Source organism: Scyliorhinus torazame, chromosome 16 (assembly GCF_047496885.1).
Source record: "Scyliorhinus torazame isolate Kashiwa2021f chromosome 16, sScyTor2.1, whole genome shotgun sequence".
Lineage (NCBI taxonomy): Eukaryota > Metazoa > Chordata > Chondrichthyes > Carcharhiniformes > Scyliorhinidae > Scyliorhinus > Scyliorhinus torazame.
Genome location: NC_092722.1, coordinates 189,915,978 through 189,937,687, shown reverse-complemented (window position 1 = coordinate 189,937,687; position 21,710 = coordinate 189,915,978). Strand labels below are relative to the sequence as shown.

General features: G+C 59.7%; 1 protein-coding gene across 1 annotated transcript in view; it reads right to left on the bottom strand.

Annotated features, from left to right (window-relative positions):
- Nucleotides 1–21,710, bottom strand: part of LOC140392321 (uncharacterized) — a 73,039-nt gene that overhangs the window by 15,387 nt on the left and 35,942 nt on the right. Inside the window, exons 5-6 of the mRNA XM_072477636.1 lie at nt 16,543–16,628; nt 13,460–13,562 (exon numbers count right to left, since the gene is read on the bottom strand). Of these exons, the coding sequence (XP_072333737.1) occupies nt 13,460–13,562; nt 16,543–16,628 (189 nt within the window). The remainder of the gene's footprint in view (nt 1–13,459; nt 13,563–16,542; nt 16,629–21,710) is intronic.

The window sequence follows — 21,710 nt, the reverse complement described above, 5'->3', positions numbered from 1 at the left end:
AGCTACTGATTAAACTATAAGAAGTCTTACAACACCAGATTAAAGTCCAACAGGTTTGTTTCGATGTCACCAGCTTTCGGAGCGCTGCTCCTTCCTCAGGTGAATGAAGAGGTCTGTTCCAGAAACACATATATAGACAGATTCAAAGATGCCAGACAATGCTTGGAATGCGAGCATTAGCAGGTGATTAAATCTTTACAGATCCAGAGATGGGGTAACCCCAGGTTAAAGAGGTGTGAATTGTCTCAAGCCAGGACAGTTGGTAGGATTTCGCAGGCCAGATGGTGGGGGATGAATGTAATGTGACATGAATCCCAGGTCCCGGTTGAGGCCGCACTCATGTGTGCGGAACTTGGCTATAAGTTTCTGCTCGGCGATTCTGCGTTGTCGCGCGCGACAACGCAGAATCGCCGAGCAGAAACTTATGATCTGTAAAGATTTAATCACCTGCTAATGCTCGCATTCCAAGCATTGTCTGGCATTTTTGAATTTGTCTATATATGTGTTTCTGGAACAGACCTCTTCATTCACCTGAGGAAGGAGCAGCTCTCCGGAAGCTAGTGATATCGAAACAAACCTGTTGGACTTTAACTTGGTGTTGTAAGATGTCTTACTGTGCTCACCCCAGTCCAACGCCGGCACCTCCACATCATGATTAAACTATTGATTGTAAGAAGTCCTTGCTCGCCAGTCTTTGTTTCTATGCCATGCTGTGGTAAACCACGTGATTGTATTGTCTGGACTGTACTGTATCATACATGCCTGGGCTTGTCCAGGTTGGCTCCACCCTGTGGCTACACTTCTGGCCAGCAGACCTCGGCTCTTTGTAATATGTCTCCTGGGTGTTCAAAGAATCATAGAATCCCTACCGTGCAGAGGCCATTCGGCCCATCGAGTCTACACCGACCCTCTGAAAGAGAACCCTATCCAGGCCCAAACCCCACACAAACCCTGTAACTCCACCTAGGGCCAATTTAGCATTGCCAATCCACCTAACCTGCACATCTTTGGGCTGTTGCTACAGCAGTGTCCTGGAAGTTAGTCTTTAATACCAAGAGACTCCAGGGCAATCCTGGAGAACCTATTTGTGTTTGAAGACATTTTCAGTCACTTGATGAGTGATTCATGATGAACTCAGTGACTCCTAATTGCAGCAAGATTTCCTGGGCACTGTTCATCGTCCAGCTCCCTCTTGTTATAGAGTCATAGAATTTACAGTGCAGAAGGAGGCCATTCAGCCCATAGAGCACCCTACCCAAGCCCACACCTCCATCCTATCCCCGTAACCCCATTCAATCTTTTTGGACACTAAGGGCAATTTATCATGGCCAATCCACCTAACCTGCACATCTTTGGACTGTGGGAGGAAACCGGAGCACCCGGAGGAAACCCACGCACACACGGGGAGAACGTGCAGACTCCGCACAGACAGTGACCCAAGCCGGGAATCGAACCTGGGACCCGGGAGCTCTGAAGCAGCTGTGCTAACCACTGTGCTGCCACGCCGCCCCATCACTTACCGTTGTTGGTTCTGCTATCATTCCTAAGCTCTGGAATTCCTTCCCTAAATTAAATTTTCTCTTTCCTTCATGCCGTCATTACCCAGAGGCCTGCCCATTCCAATACACTCCTGGCTTGTGTCTGCGGTTATCCAAAACCCTACTCCCTGTGTCTTAACTCACAGCAAGTCCTATTTCCCTGTCATCCGTGTGCTCACTATGCTTCTACATTGACCTCTGATCAAGCAATGTCTAATCTCTCCTCCTCAATTTCCTCCTTTAAGGCTAACCTTAAAACCTATCTCTTTGTATAAGCTCTTGGTCACCTGACCTAATATCTCCTCCTGTGGCTCAGTGACATACTTTGTACAACGCTCCAGTGAAATGCCTTGAGATGTTTTGTTACGTGAAAGGCACTATATAAACATAAGTTGTTAATGTCAGAAGCATCTCCCCCCTCTTTCGTCTTTCCTTAAAACCCACCTCTTTGATGGCCTTTGGTCAACGTAAAATAGATCGTTCTTAAGGAACGTCTTAAAGGAGGAGGGAGAGGTTGAGAGTTTTCGGGAAGGAATTCCAGAGCTTTGGCCTCCAGGCAGCTCGAGGCACGGCCGCGGATGGTGGAACAACTAAAATCGAGGCTGTGCAAGAGGCTGGAATTGGAGGGGCACAGAGATCTTGGAGGGTTGTGGGGCTGGAGGAGGTTACAGGGCGCGGGAGGGAATGAGGCCTCAACGCGATTTAAAAACAGGGATGGGAATTTCAATTCAAGGGGTCGCTTGACTGAGAGCCTAGGCTGGTCAGCGAGCACAGGGGTGGGAGGGTAGCAGGGCCTGGAACAAGATACAACCAAGGGAGCAGAGCTTTGACAACTGATGAAGCTCCCTCATAGTTTGTGATACACATTGATTCGGTGGGTGTGGCCGTCGGAGGCAGCAATAACGTAATTCTCGAGGAATTAAGGGCTATGGAGAGAGAGCGGGTAAATGGAGTTGAAATCAGCCATGATTGAATGGTGGAGTGGACTCGATGGGCCGAATGGCCTTACTTCCGCTCCTATGTCTCATGGTCTTATGTCCCCTTCAAGCCTCTGGGAAACATTAATATTTAAAACAAAGAACTTGCATGTCTATAGATCCTCTCAGTCACTCCGCACCTCCCAAACTTACTGCCAATGAAGTACTGTTTTTGAAGTATTGTCACAGTTGAATTGTGGAAAATAGGGCAGCCAATCTGTGCAAAGCAAGATCCCACACAGAAGTCACCATAGTCCCAGAGGACCATAGGCTGCCCTCGCCTTTGAGAGCTGACTGGTGATGATTTGACCTGAGGGTCACCACACCTCAGGCAAGGGGCAATGTTTTTAAAAATAAATTTAGAGTACCCAATTCATTTTTTCCAATTAAGAGGCAATTTAGCGTGGCCAATCCACCCACCCTGCACATCTTTGGGTTGTGGGGGCGAAAGCCACGCAAACACGGGGAGAATGTGCAAACTCCACACGGACAGTGACCCAGAGCCGGGATCGAACCCGGGACCACGGCGCCCTGAGGCAGCAGGGCTAACCCACTGCGCCACCGCGCTGCCCTCGGCAAGGGGCAAGGTTGAGGGGGCGGCCGTGGTTAGCACTGCTGCCTCGCGGCACCTAGGACCCGGGTTCGATCCCAGCCGCCGGTCACTGCCCGTGTGGAGTTTGCCCAAACTTCCTGTGTCTGCATGGGTCTCACCCCCACAACCCAAAGATGATGTGCGGGGTAGGTGGATTAGCCATGCTAAATACCCCCTTAATTGGGGGGGGAAAAAATAGGATCCTCTAAATTAATTTTTATAAAAAGGGCAAGGTTGAGAAATCGGAGCCTTCAGGGATAATCTCAGCTGGTACGGGAATTGAACTCATGCTGTTGGCATTGCTCTGCATCACCAGCCAACTGAGCTGAACCAGCCCCCCAGACACCACAGTGAGGTAAATCCCCTCAGCCCACCCGAGAGCACAGATGGGGTGATGTTTCAATGTCTCCTCTGGCAGTGCAGCATTCCCTCAGACCTGGACCAAGAGTGGCAGCCTAGATCCTGCGCTCTTACCAGATCTGAAACCAGCACCCACTGCCTCAGAGACAGGAGTGCTACCTGTCATGATATGCAGACACACACATGATGATATACAGACAAGCAGCTAATGGACAGAGAGAACAGGACATGACCAATAAGCAGGCAGGACACTCAGGGGTGGGATCTGACCATAAAAGACACGAGGCACTCACACTCCGCCTCTTTCCACTGATGAACATCTAGAGAGTCAGTCAAGGGTGTTGTTACAATCTCACACCTCCACCACGTGACTAAGAGCTAGTCTGGTTCAGTCAGACAGAGTAACCACACTTACGTTAGCAGAGAGTCGAACTCACAGAGAACTGTGCTAACTGTGCGATTAGTTCAATAAACCTGATTGAACTAACTTCAAGATCTGGAGTATCTTTCTGATCTAAACTGCATCCAGTTGCAGCCAGTGTTAGACCAGTGTACCTAACACGACATGGTACCAGGAGACGACTAATTTAAGGTGGCTTACCTCAGTCCGTTCCGTGACGACCAGCAACTGAATCCCGGTACCACGGAGAAGATTCAGGCTCCTCACCAGCTCAGGACCTCCGGCAATCTCAGTGCCAACTGGCGGATATTCAAGCTAAAGTTTCTGCTGTACATCGAAGCCTCAGACTTTGAGGGTGTGTCTGATGCAAGAAAGATCGCGCTTCTCCTCTTAACAGCGGGTGATCAAGCCATCAAACTCTTCAACTCGTTTAACTTCACCGAAGGCCAGGACAAGACAAAGTTTCAGACCATCCTGGACAAGTTCGATAGTGGACACCAATGAAAACTTCGGGCGCTGCATATTCAAACAACATCTTCAAGGTAAAGATGAATCTTTCAGTGCCTTCTTAACTAGCCTCCGCCTGCTAGCGCCGTCCTGCAACTTTGGTGATATTGCTGACTCCACGATCAGAGACCAAATTGTGTTTAGAGTTCACTCTGATCCTCTGAGAGAGCAGCTCTTAAAAATCAAGCACGTGACCCTGCCAGACGCGATTGAAACATGTACAGTGCATGAGCACACAAAAAAATCGGTATTCCCAATATAAATCGTCAGAAAATGAGAAACTTGCCTCCCACGAGGCAGTGAGTGTGCAGGCCATCCCCCGGATGCAGCGCCTCAGCATTGAAGACAGTGGTCATCTCGCGGGCTTTTACTGGAGCCCCACGCATGCGCGATGCGAACGGGATAACGAAGCGGCCGACACCCACACTGCACAGGTGCAGGCGTCTGGTGACCGCACTGCGCATGTGCAATGGCGTACGCCGCATCACGACACCGACGTCATGTCAGGCTTCAATCCCGCCCATCAAGGCGCTGTCGTCCCCACCACCACCTCTCCGGCGGTCGACCAGGATCAGACGCAAGCCACAGACACTAGACTTATGAACATTTGTTCTGTTTGCTCTGTTCTGTGTTCTCGCATTAGACAGCTGTTTTCACATGTACATATGTTCACATCCACTGCCTGTAAATATGTTAATACTGGCCTATTCTTGTAAATACATTCACATATGTCATCCAAACATAAAAAAAGGGGAGATGTCATGATATGCAGACACAGATATAATGATATACAGACAATCAGCTAATGGACACAGAGAACAGGACATTACCAATAAGCAGGCAGGACACTCAGGGGTGGGATCTGACTATAAAAGACACGAGGCACTCACACTCCGCCTCTTTCCACTGATGAACATCTAGAGAGTCAGTCAAGGGTGTTGTTACAATCTCATACCTCCACCACGTGGCTAAGAGCTAGTCTGGTTCAGTCAGACAGAGTAACCACACTTAAGTTAGCAGAGAGCCGAACTCACAGAGAACTGTGCTAACTGTGCTATTGGTTCAATAAACCTGATTGAACTAACTTCAAGGTCTGGAGTATCTTTCTGATCTAAACTGCATCTTGTTGCAGCCAGTGTTAGACCAGTGCACCTAACACGACACAACCCACTGATCCAAGGCCGGAAAGAAAACAAGCGTTCTTCTGTTTTCGCTTGGTGCTTGCAAATCCATTAAGATGCTTTGTATAGAAACAGTATTAATGTGGCAATAAATTATAATAATGACATTTAAAAACATGATGAATTGCTGTTAGGATGATGAATTAATTGAACAAAGCACAGTCTCTATCAACTTCATTAGTTGCAAGTGATGAGCACTTGGGGAGATTGTGGTTATTAAGATGACATTTGCATAAATCAGCAAGTGCCTCGTTTGGAGACTGGTTGAGTAATCATTTGTTCCAGACACATTTCTCCTGTGATACTGGATTGCTTTACATTTGTTGAAGATTTCTATTGTCCTCTACTTTTGTGAACACAGACGTGCAGGTTGCAAATGTTCTCAAAGCTGTTCCGCCATAATTGAAGTCAGGCATAAATCCGGAGAGGGCCCCTTTGGCAGCGAGCACGAATCCTGTAATAGCTGCTTAAATATTGCCAGAGGCCAACATTCGGATTTGCGTCGGCGAGATCTCAGAAAGCAATAAGTGGCAGGGAGTCCAAGGGGAAAGAGGGCAATGGCCAACTCTGGAGAGGAGGGGGGATCCGGGAGGGGAGGGGGAGGGGGGGGGGCGGCCAGGGATGCTTGAGGGGTGAGGAGGGGGTGAGAGAAAGAGGAGGGTAGCTATCAGGGGCATAAGGTTGCACGTGCGGGGTGGTGTGGGGGTCCCGGTTGGTGTCGGTGGTCCTGGAATCTGCTGTTTATGTTCTGTGAGTAAGATTTTAGTTCCGTGTAAAACTGTCTGTGGCATAGGGGTGTCTGCGGGGCACATGTGGTGGCGGGGGGGGGGGGTGGGATGTGATGAGAGTCAAGGAACCAGGCCTAACGGGTTGGGTGGATGAGACCCTGACAGAGAAAGCAACACTGTGCCCACACATGGCGGAGGAACCTCTGGAGTGACTGTCCAGGAGGGTTAAGTGATGAGGCGTGACAGCAATGAGATCTCTGAGTAATGCAGCCCGAGTAAGAAGGGTGCCTATTTGCTCTGCAACTGTGTCCTTCAACATTCCTGAGACCATTGCTTGTCACACTAATTGGCCCTCAAGAGTTAATGCTAAGCGATGTCAGCTCCTCACAGTCTCAAAGTCTCCATCGATGCGACCGCCGATTGTAGCGGTTCACGGACTCCCAAGATGCCTGCCTCTTTTGCGGCCTTGTGGAGACCGTGGACCGTGTCTCCTTAAATGCTTTAGGCTGCACCCCTCCCCTTTTAAGTTTCTTAACAAACCTTTTATTAGTTTTTTAATAAATATATATTTTTATTCAAACCAGACCATACATAAACATTAACGCAAAATCATTCAAAAACATAACACAATCCCCACAATTTGACATTTTTTCCCTTTTTCTCCCCTGAACACCTCCCCTCCCCCTCCCCCTCCCCCCAACCAGTGGCAATAAACATGTCCCCCAAAAGGGGCAGGAACAAACTCCATCTCGCTCAGAAACCCCCTCCAAGTCCCTAGGGATGAATCTAAACTTTCCCAACTTAAGGAACTCTGCGACATCCCACTCCCACGCCGACCTGCACTCCAGTAGAATTCACCGCCGGACGATTAGACTGGCGAAGGCCACCACCTCGGCCCCCCTTCCCCTCCGACAACTCCAGCAGCTCCGACACCCCAAAGGTTGCCGCCAGAGGCCCCGGTGGCATCTCCACCCCCAAGACTTTCGATAATGCTTCAAATATCGGGCCCCAGAACCCCACCAGTCTCGGACTTGAGCAAAACCTGCGGACACGATCTGCCGGTTCCCCTCTCCACACCTCTCGCTTATCCTCCAGCTTTGGAACCAACTGACCTGGTGCACAATCTCACTCCACAACCCCCATCCCAACTCCGTGCCCAGCTCCTCGCCCCCCCCCCCCCCATCCCCCACCCCCTCTCCCCACCACTGCTGGCCGTTCCCCGCTCTGTAGTACACCAACAGGTCAACAGTATACAACGAGATTCTGTGCTCCCTGCCATCCCTTCCAATACCCGACCACACGCCTGATGTCCGGAATGCAATAGCCAAGGGTTCAATAGTAAATGCGAACTGAAGTGAGGATAATATACACCTCTGCCTCGAAACCGGAAGTCTCCTGAACTAATCAAATTTGGCCTAACTCTCGCCGTGGGGGGCCGCATTTAACAACCGCACCCATGAGGCAAACGTGGACCCAAATCCGAGCTTACCAGGAACCTCAACAAACACCTCCACTCAACCCAATCAAACGCCTTCTCCGCATCCACCTCACCACATTAACCTGCGACACCCGGCCCTGAGACAGCATAATAACCGCATTCAATAAATGTCCAATATCACTCTATAGCTGCCTTCCCTTCACAAAACCCGCCTGGTCCTGCGACACCACCTCCGACATCACCTCCGACACCATGTCCGACACCACCTCCGAAACCACCTCCGACACCACGTCCGACACCACCTCCGACACCACCTCCAACACCACGTCCGACACCACCTCCGACATCACCTCCGACACCACCTCCGACACCACGTCCGACACCACCTCCGACACCACCTCCAACACCACGTCCGACACCACGTCCGACACCACGTCCGACACCACGTCCGACACCACCTCCGACACCACGTCCGACACCACCTCCGACACCACCTCCGACACCACGTCCGACACCACGTCCGACACCACCTCCGACACCACGTCCGACACCACGTCCGACACCATGTCCGACACCACCTCCGAAACCACCTCCGACACCACGTCCGACACCACCTCCGACACCACCTCCAACACCACGTCCGACACCACCTCCGACATCACCTCCGACACCACCTCCGACACCACGTCCGACACCACGTCCGACACCACGTCTGACACCACCTCTGACACCACGTCCGACACCACCTCCGACACCACCTCCGACACCAGCTCCGACACCACCTCCAACACCACGTCCGACACCACCTCCGGCACCACCTCCGGCACCACCTCCGACACCACGTCTGACACCACCTCCGACACCACCTCCGACACCACGTCCGACACCACGTCCGACACCACGTCCGACACCACGTCCGACACCACGTCCGACACCACCTCCGACACCACCTCCGACACCACGTCCGACACCACGTCCGACACCACGTCCGACACCACGTCTGACACCACCTCCGACACCACGTCCGACACCACCTCCGACACCACCTCCGACACCACGTCTGACACCACGTCCGACACCACGTCCGACACCACCTCCGACACCACGTCCGACACCACGTCCGACACCACGTCCGACACCACCTCCGACACCACGTCCGACACCACGTCCGACACCACCTCCGACACCACGTCCGACACCACGTCCGACACCACCTCCGACACCACGTCCGACACCACGTCCGACACCACCTCCGACACCACCTCCGACACCACCTCCGACACCACCTCCGACACCACCTCCGACACCACCTCCGACACCACCTCCGACACCACGTCCGACACCACGTCCGACACCACCTCCGACACCACGTCCGACACCACGTCCGACACCACGTCCGACACCACCTCCGGCACCACGTCCGACACCACGTCCGACACCACGACCGACACCACCTCCGGCACCACGTCCGACACCACGTCCGACACCACCTCCGGCACCACGTCCGACACCACGTCCGACACCACGTCCGACACCACGTCCGACACCACGTCCGACACCACGTCCGACACCACCTCCGACATCACCTCCGACACCACCTCCGACACCACCTCCGACACCACGTCCAACACCACGTCCGACACCACGTCCGACACCACCTCCGACACCACGTCCGACACCACGTCCGACACCACCTCCAACATCACCTCCGACACCACCTCCGACACCACCTCCGACATCACCTCCGACACCACCTCCGACACCACGTCCGACACCACGTCCAACACCACGTCCGACACCACGTCCGACACCACCTCCGACACCACGTCCGACACCACGTCCAACACCACGTCCGACACCACGTCCGACACCACGTCCGACACCACCTCCGACACCACGTCCGACACCACGTCCAACACCACGTCCGACACCACGTCCAACACCACGTCCGACACCACGTCCAACACCACGTCCGACACCACGTCCGACACCACCTCCGACACCACCTCCGACACCACGTCCGACACCACGTCCGACACCACCTCCGACACCACCTCCGACACCACCTCCGACACCACGTCTGACACCACGTCCGACACCACCTCCGACACCACCTCCGACACCACCTCCGACACCACGTCCGACACCACCTCCGACACCACGTCCGACACCACCTCCGACACCACGTCCAACACCACGTCCGACACCACGTCCAACACCACGTCCGATACCACGTCCGACACCACCTCCAACACCACGTCCGACACCACGTCAAACACCACGTCCGACACCACGTCCGACACCACGTCTGACACCACCTCCGACACCACCTCCGACACCACCTCCGACACCACATCTGACACCACGTCCGACACCACCTCTGACACCACCTCCGACACCACCTCCGACACCACCTCCGACACCACGTCCGACACCACGTCCAACACCACGTCCGACACCACGTCCAACACCACGTCCGACACCACGTCCAACACCACCTCCGACACCACGTCCGACACCACCTCCGACACCACCTCCGACACCACGTCCGACACCACGTCCGACACCACCTCCGACACCACCTCCGACACCACCTCCGACACCACGTCCGACACCACCTCCGACACCACGTCCGACACCACCTCCGACACCACGTCCAACACCACGTCCGACACCACGTCCAACACCACGTCCGACACCACGTCCGACACCACCTCCGACACCACGTCCGACACCACGTCAAACACCACGTCCGACACCACGTCCAACACCACCTCCGACACCACGTCCGACACCACCTCCGACACCACCTCCGACACCACGTCCGACACCACGTCCGACACCACCTCCGACACCACCTCCGACACCACCTCCGACACCACGTCCGACACCACGTCCGACACCACCTCCGACACCACGTCCGACACCACCTCCGACACCACGTCCAACACCACGTCCGACACCATGTCCAACACCACGTCCGACACCACGTCCGACACCACCTCCGACACCACGTCCGACACCACGTCAAACACCACGTCCGACACCACGTCCGACACCACGTCCGACACCACCTCCGACACCACCTCCGACACCACCTCCGACACCACATCCGACACCACGTCCGACACCCGCTCCGACAACACGTCCGACACCACCTCCGACACCACCTCCGACACCACCTCCGACAACACGTCCGACACCACCTCCGACACCACGTCCGACACCACCTCCGACACCACCTCCGACACCACCTCCGACACCACGTCCGACACCACCTCCGACAACACGTCCGACACCACCTCCGACACCACCCCCGACACCACCTCCGGCACCACGTCCGACACAACGTCCGACACCACGTCCAACACCACGTCCGACACCACGTCCGACACCACCTCCGACACCACGTCCGACACCACGTCCGACACCACCTCCGACACCACCTCCGACATCACCTCCGACACCACCTCCGACATCACCTCCGACACCACCTCCGACACCACCTCCGACACCACGTCCGACACCACGTCCGACACCACCTCCGACACCACCTCCGACACCACCTCCGACACCACGTCCGACACCACGTCCGACACCACGTCCGACACCACGTCCGACACCACCTCCGACACCACCTCCGACACCACGTCCGACACCACGTCCGACACCACGTCCGACACCACGTCCGACACCACGTCCGACACCACGTCCGACACCACGTCCGACACCACCTCCGACACCACCTCCGACACCACGTCCGACACCACGTCCGACACCACCTCCGACACCACCTCCGACACCACGTCCGACACCACCTCCGACACCACGTCCAACACCACCTCCGACAACACGTCCGACACCACCTCCGACACCACCTCCGACACCATCTCCGACACCACGTCCGACACCACCTCCAACACCACCTCCGACACCACGTCCGACACCACGTCCGACACCACCTCCGACACCACATCCGACACCACCTCCGACACCACGTCCGACACCACCTCCGACAACACGTCCGACACCACCTCCGACACCACGTCCGACACCACCTCCGACACCACCTCCGACACCATCTCCGACACCACGTCCGACACCACCTCCAACACCACCTCCGACACCACGTCCGACACCACCTCCGACACCATCTCCGACACCACGTCCGACACCACCTCCGACACCACCTCCGACACCACCTCCAACACCACCTCCGACACCACATCCGACACCACGTCCGACACCACCTCCGACACCACCTCCGACACCACGTCCGACACCACCTCCGACACCACGTCCGACACCACGTCCGACACCACCTCCGACACCACCTCCAACACTACCTCTGACACCACGTCCGACACCACCTCCGACACCATCTCCGACACCACGTCCGACACCACCTCCGACACCACGTCCGACACCACCTCCGACACCACCTCCGACACCACCTCCGACACCACATCCGAAAACACGTCCGACACCACGTCCGACACCACGTCCGACACCACGTCCGACACCACGTCCGACACCACCTCCGACACCACCTCCGACACCACCTCCGACACCACGTCCGACACCACCTCCGACACCACCTCCGACACCACCTCTGACACCACGTCCGACACCACCTCCGACACCACCTCGGGCACCACCTCCGACACCATCTCCGACACCACGTCCGACACCACCTCCGACGACACGTCCGACACCACCTCCGACACCACGTCCGACACCACGTCCGACACCACGTCCGAAACCGCCTCCGACACCACCTCCGACACCACGTCCGACACCACGTCCGACACCACGTCCGACACCAACTCCGACACCACCTCCGACACCACCTCCGACACCACCTCCGACACCACGTCCGACACCACCTCCGGCACCACCTCCGACACCACGTCCGACACCACGTCCGAAACCGCCTCCGACACCACCTCCGACACCACGTCCGACACCACGTCCGACACCACGTCCGACACCACCTCCGGCACCACCTCCGACACCACCTCCGACACGACCTCCGACACCACGTCCGACACCACCTCTGGCACCACCTTCGACACCACGTCCGACACCACGTCCGAAACCGCCTCCGACACCACCTCCGACACCACGTCCGACACCACGTCCGACACCACGTCCGACACCACCTCCGACACCACCTCCGACACCACGTCCGACACCACCTCCGACACCACGTCCGACACCACGTCCGACACCACCTCCGACACCACGTCCGACACCATGTCCGACACCACCTCCGACACCACCTCTGACACCAACTCCGACACCAACTCCGACACCACCTCCGACACCACCTCCGACACCACCTCCGGCACCACCTCCACCTCCACATCCGGCACCACCTCCAGCACCACCTCCGACACCACGTCCGACACCACCTCCGACACCACGTCCGACACCACCTCCGGCACCAACTCCGACACCACATCCGACACCACCTCCGACACCACGTCCGACACCACGTCCGACACCACGTCCGACACCACATCCGACACCACCTCGGGCACCACCTCCGACACCACGTCCGACACCACGTCCGACACCACCTCCGACACCACCTCCGACACCACATCCGGCACCACCTCCGACACCACGTCCGACACCACGTCCGACACCACGTCCGACACCACGTCCGACACCACCTCCGACACCACCTCCGACACCACGTCCGAAACCACCTCCGGCACCACCTCCGGCACCACCTCCGACACCACCTCCGACACCACCTCCGACACCACGTCCGACACCACCTCCGGCACCACCTCCGACACCACCTCCGGCACCACGTCCGACACCACGTCCGACACCACCTCCGACACCACCTCCGACACCACCTCCGGCACCACGTCCGACACCACGTCCGACACCACCTCCGACACCACGTCCGACACCACGTCCGACACCACGTCCGACACCACCTCCGACACCACCTCCGACACCACGTCCGAAACCACCTCCGGCTCCACCTCCGGCACCACCTCCGACACCACCTCCGACACCACCTCCGACACCACGTCCAACACCACGTCCGACACCACGTCCGACACCACCTCCGACACCACGTCCGACACCACGTCCAACACCACATCCGACACCACCTCCAACATCACCTCCGACACCACCTCCGACACCACCTCCGACATCACCTCCGACACCACCTCCGACACCACGTCCGACACCACGTCCAACACCACGTCCGACACCACGTCCGACACCACCTCCGACACCACGTCCGACACCACGTCCAACACCACGTCCGACACCACGTCCAACACCACGTCCGACACCACGTCCAACACCACGTCCGACACCACGTCCGACACCACCTCCGACACCACCTCTGACACCACGTCCGACACCACCCTCCGACACCACCTCCGACACCACCTCCGACACCACCTCCGACACCACGTCCGACACCACCTCCGACACCACGTCCGACACCACCTCCGACACCACGTCCGACACCACGTTCGACACCACGTCCGACACTACCTCCGACACCACGTCCGACACCACGTCCGACACCACGTCCGACACCACGTCCGACACCACGTCCGACACCACGTCCGACACCACGTCCGACACCACCTCCGACACCACCTCCGACACCACCTCCGACACCACCTCCGACACCACGTCCGACACCACGTCCGACACCACCTCCGACACCACGTCCGACACCACGTCCGACACCACGTCCGACACCACGTCCGACACCACGTCCGACACCACCTCCGACACCACCTCCGACACCACCTCCGACACCACATCCGACACCACGTCCGACACCACCTCCGACAACACGTCCGACACCACCTCCGACACCACCTCCGACACCACCTCCGACAACACGTCCGACACCACCTCCGACACCACGTCCGACACCACCTCCGACACCACCTCCGACACCACCTCCGACACCACGTCCGACACCACCTCCGACAACACCTCCGACACCACCTCCGACACCACCCCCGACACCACCTCCGGCACCACGTCCGACACAACATCCGACACCACGTCCGACACCACCTCCGACACCACGTCCGACACCACCTCCGACACCACCTCCGACACCACGTCCGACACCACCTCCGACACCACCTCCGACACCACCTCCGACACCACGTCCGAAACCGCCTCCGACACCACCTCCGACACCACCTCCGACACCACGTCCGACACCACCTCCGACACCACCTCCAACACCACGTCCGAAACCGCCTCCGACACCACCTCCGACACCACCTCTGACACCACCTCCGACACCACGTCCGAAACCGCCTCCGACACCACCTCCGATACCACCTCCGACACCACCTCCGACACCACGTCCGACACCACCTCCGACACCACCTCCGACACCACGTCCGACACCACGTCCGACACCACGTCCGACACCACGTCCGACACCACCTCCGACACCACGTCCGACACCACGTCCGACACCACGTCCGACACCACGTCCGACACCACCTCCGACACCACCTCCGACACCACCTCCGACACCACCTCCGACACCACGTCCGACACCACGTCCGACACCATCTCCGACACCACGTCCGACACCACGTCCGACACCACGTCCGACACCACCTCCGACACCACCTCCGACACCACCTCCGACACCACCTCCGACACCACCTCCGACACCACGTCCGACACCACGTCCGACACCACGTCCGACACCACGTCCGACACCACCTCCGACACCACGTCCGACACCACGTCCGACACCACGTCCGTCACCACCTCCGACACCACCTCCGACACCACGTCCGACACCACCTCCGACACCACCTCCGACACCACGTCCGACACCACCTCCGACACCACCTCCGACACCACCTCCGACACCACGTCCGACACCACGTCCGACACCACGTCCGACACCACCTCCGACACCACCTCCGACACCACGTCCGACACCACCTCCGACACCACGTCCGACACCACCTCCGACACCACCTCCGACACCACGTCCAACACCACGTCCGACACCACGTCCGACACCACGTCCGACACCACGTCCGACACCACGTCCGACACCACCTCCGACACCACCACTGGCACCACCTCCGACACCACGTCCGACACCACGTCCGACACCACGTCCGACACCACCTCCGACACCACCTCCGACACCATGTCCGACACCACCTCCAACACCACCTCCGACACCACCTCCGGCACCACCTCCGACACTACCTCCGACACCACCTCCGACACCACCTCCGACACCACCTCCGACACCACCCCCGACACCACGTCCGTCACCACCTCCGACACCACGTCCGACACCACGTCCGACACCACCTCCGACACCACCTCCGACACCACATCCGACACCACCTCCGACACAACGTCCGACACCACCTCCGACACCACGTCCGACACCACGTCTGACATCACCTCCGACACCACGTCCGACACCACCTCCGACACCACCTCCGACACCACCTCCGACATCACGTCCGAAACCACGTCTGACACCACGTCCGTCACCACCTCCGACACAACGTCCGACACCACCTCCGACACCACCTCCGACACCACCTCCGACACCACCTCCGACACCACGTCCGACACCACGTCCGACACCACCTCTGACACCACGTCCGACACCACGTCCGACACCATCTCCGACACCACCTCCGACACCACGTCCGACACCACGTCCGACACCACGTCCGACACCACGTCCGACACCACCTCCGACACCACCTCCGACACCACGTCCGACACCACGTCCGACACCAACTCCGGCACCACCTCCGACACTACCTCCGACACCACCTCCGACACCACCTCCGACACCACCTCCGACACCACCTCCGACACCACCTCCGACACCACGTCCGTCACCACCTCCGACACAACGTCCGACACCACGTCCGACACCACGTCCGACACCACGTCCGACACCACGTCCGACTCCACGGCCGACACCACGTCCGACACCACCTCCGACACCACCTCCGACACCACCTCCGACATCACGTCCGAAACCACGTCTGACACCACGTCCGTCACCACCTCCGACACAACGTCCGACACCACCTCCGACACCACCTCCGACACCACGTCCGACACCACCTCCGACACCACGTCCGTCACCACCTCCGACACAACGTCCGACACCATCTCCGACACCACCTCCGACACCACCTCCGACACCACCTCCGACACCACCTCCGACACCACCTCTGACACCACGTCCGACACCACGTCCGACACCACCTCTGACACCACGTCCGACACCACGTCCGACACCATCTCCGACACCACCTCCGACACCACGTCCGACACCACGTCCGACACCACGTCCGACACCACCTCCGACACCACGTCCGACACCACCTCTGACACCACGTCCGACACCACGTCCGACACCACCTCCGACACCACGTCCGACACCACGTCCGACACCATCTCCGACACCACCTCCGACACCACGTCCGACACCACGTCCGACACCACGTCCGACACCACGTCCGACACCACGTCCGACACCATCTCCGACACCACCTCCGACACCACGTCCGACACCACGTCCGACACCACGTCCGACACCACGTCCGACACCACGTCCGACACCACGTCCGACACCACCTCCGACACCACGTCCGACACCACGTCCGACACCACGTCCGACACCACCTCTGACACCACGTCCGACACCACGTCCGACACCATCTCCGACACCACCTCCGACACCACCTCCGACACCACGTCCGACACCACGTCCGACACCAACTCCGGCACCACCTCCGACACTACCTCCGACACCACCTCCGACACCACCTCCGACACCACCTCCAACACCACCTCCAACACCACCTCCGACACCACGTCCGTCACCACCTCCGACACAACGTCCGACACCACGTCCGACACCACCTCCGACACCACGTCCGTCACCACTTCCGACACCACGTCCGACACCACGTCCGACACCACGTCCGACTCCACGTCCGACACCACGTCCGACACCACCTCCGACACCACCTCCGACATCACGTCCGGCACCACCTCCGACACAACGTCCGACACCACGTCCGACACCACCTCCGACACCACCTCCGACACAACGTCCGACACCACGTCCGACACCACCTCCGACACCACGTCCGACACCACGTCCGACACCACGTCCGACACCACCTCCGACACCACCTCCGGCACCACCTCCGACACCACGTCCGACACCACCTCTGACACCACGTCCGACACCACGTCCGACACCACGTCCGACACCACCTCCGACACCACGTCCGACACCACGTCCGACACCACGTCCGACACCACGTCCGACACCACCTCCGACACCACGTCCGACACCACCTCCGACACCACCTCCGACACCACCTCCGGCACCACCTCCGACACAACGTCCGACACCACGTCCGACACCACCTCCGACACCACCTCCGACACAACGTCCGACACCACGTCCGACACCACCTCCGACACCACCTCCGACACCACGTCCGACACCACGTCCGACACCACGTCCGACACCACCTCCGACACCACCTCCGGCACCACCTCCGACACCACGTCCGACACCACCTCTGACACCACGTCCGACACCACGTCCGACACCACGTCCGACACCACCTCCGACACCACGTCCGACACCACCTCCGACACCACGTCCGACACCACGTCCGACACCACGTCCGACACCACGTCCGACACCACCTCCGACACCACGTCCGACACCACGTCCGACACCACGTCCGACACCACGTCCGACACCGCGTCCGACACCATCTCCGACACCACGTCCGACACCACGTCCGACACCACGTCCGACACCACCTCCGACACCACCTCCGACACCACCTCCGACACCACCTCCGACACCACCTCCGACACCACGTCCGACACCACGTCCGACACCACGTCCGACACCACGTCCGACACCACCTCCGACACCACGTCCGACACCACGTCCGACACCACGTCCGACACCACGTCCGTCACCACCTCCGACACTACCTCCGACACCACGTCCGACACCACCTCCGACACCACCTCCGACACCACGTCCGACACCACCTCCGACACCACCTCCGACACCACCTCCGACACCACCTCCGACACCAGGTCCGACACCACGTCCGACACCACGTCCGACACCACCTCCGACACCACCTCCGACACCACGTCCGACACCACCTCCGACACCACGTCCGACACCACCTCCGACACCACCTCCGACACCACCTCCGACACCACGTCCGACACCACGTCCGACACCACGTCCGACACCACGTCCGACACCACGTCCGACACCACGTCCGACACCACCTCCGACACCACCACTGGCACCACCTCCGACACCACGTCCGACACCACGTCCGACACCACGTCCGACACCACCTCCGACACCACCTCCGACACCACCTCCGACACCATGTCCGACACCACCTCCAACACCACCTCCGACACCTCCTCCGGCACCACCTCCGACACTACCTCCGACACCACCTCCGACACCACCTCCGACACCACCTCCGACACCACCTCCGACACCACCTCCGACACCACCTCCGACACCACGTCCGTCACCACCTCCGACACCACGTCCGACACCACGTCCGACACCACCTCCGACACCACCTCCGACACCACATCCGACACCACCTCCGACACAACGTCCGACACCACCTCCGACACCACGTCCGACACCACGTCCGACACAACGTCCGACACCACCTCCGACACCACGTCCGACACCACGTCCGACATCACCTCCGACACCACGTCCGACACCACCTCCGACACCACCTCCGACACCACCTCCGACATCACGTCCGAAACCACGTCTGACACCACGTCCGTCACCACCTCCGACACAACGTCCGACACCACCTCCGACACCACCTCCGACACCACCTCCGACACCACCTCCGACACCACCTCTGACACCACGTCCGACACCACGTCCGACACCACCTCCGACACCACGTCCGACACCACCTCCGACACCACGTCCGACACCACCTCCGACACCACGTCCGACACCACCTCCGACACCACGTCCGTCATCACCTCCAACACCACGTCCGACACCACCTCCGACACCACGTCCGACATCACCTCCGACACCACCTCCGACACCACCTCCGACACCATCTCCGACACCACCTCTGACACCACGTCCGACACCACGTCCGACACCACCTCCGACACCACGTCCGACACCACCTCCGACACCACGTCCGACATCACCTCCGACACCACGTCCGACACCACCTCCGACACCACCTCCGACACCACCTCCGACATCACGTCCGAAACCACGTCTGACACCACGTCCGTCACCACCTCCGACACAACGTCCGACACCACCTCCGACACCACCTCCGACACCACCTCCGACACCACCTCCGACACCACCTCCGACACCACGTCCGGCACCACGTCCGACACCACCTCCGACACCACGTCCGACACCACGTCCGACACCACGTCCGACATCACCTCCGACACCACCTCCGACACCACCTCCGACATCACGTCCGACACCACGTCCGGCACCATGTCCGACACCACCTCCGACACCACGTCCGACACCACGTCCGACACCACGTCCGACACCACCTCCGACACCACCTCCGACACCACATCCGACACAACGTCCGACACAACGTCCGACACCACGTCCGACACCACGTCCGACACCACCTCCGACACCACCTCCGACACCACCTCCGACACCACCTCCGACATCACGTCCGACACCACGTCCGACACCACCTCCGACACCACGTCCGACACCACCTCCGACACCACCTCCGACACCACGTCCGACACCACGTCCGACACCACGTCCGACACCACCTCCGACACCACCTCCGACACCACGTCCGACACCACCTCCGACACCACCTCCGACACCACGTCCGACACCACCTCCGACACAACGTCCGACACCACCTCCGACACAACGTCCGACACCACCTCCGACACCACCTCCGACACCACGTCCGACACCACCTCCGACACCACCTCCGACATCACGTCCGACACCACGTCCGACACCACCTCCGACACCACGTCCGACACCACGTCCGACACCACGTCCGACATCACCTCCGACACCACCTCCGACACCACGTCCGACACCACCTCCGACACAACGTCCGACACCACGTCCGACACCACCTCCGACACCACGTCCGACACCACCTCCGACACCACCTCCGACATCACGTCCGACACCACGTCCGGAACCACCTCCGACACCACCTCCGACACCAAGTCCGACACCACCTCCAACACCACGTCCGACACCACCTCCGACACCACCTCCGACACCACCTCCGACACCACCTCCGACACCACGTCCGACAACAACTCCGACATCACGTCCGACACCACGTCCGACACCACGTCCGACACCAAGTCCGACACCACCTCCAACACCACGTCCGACACCACCTCCGACACCACCTCGGACACCACCTCCGACACCACCTCCGACACCACGTCCGGCACCACCTCCGACACCACGTCCGACACCAAGTCCGACACCACCTCCAACACCACGTCCGACATCACGTCTGACACCACCTCCGACACCACCTCCGACACCACCTCCGACACCACGTCCGACACCACCTCCGACACCAACTCCGACACCACGTCCGACACCACGTCCGACATCACCTCCGACACCACCTCCGACACCACCTCCGACATCACGTCCGACACCACGTCCGGCACCACCTCCGACACCACCTCCGACACCAAGTCCGACACCACCTCCAACACCACCTCCGACATCACGTCTGACACCACCTCCGACACCACCTCCGACACCACCTCCGACACCACCTCCGACACCACCTCCGACACCACGTCCGACACCACCTCCGACACCACGTCCGACACAACGTCCGACACCACCTCCGACACAACGTCCGACACGACCTCCGA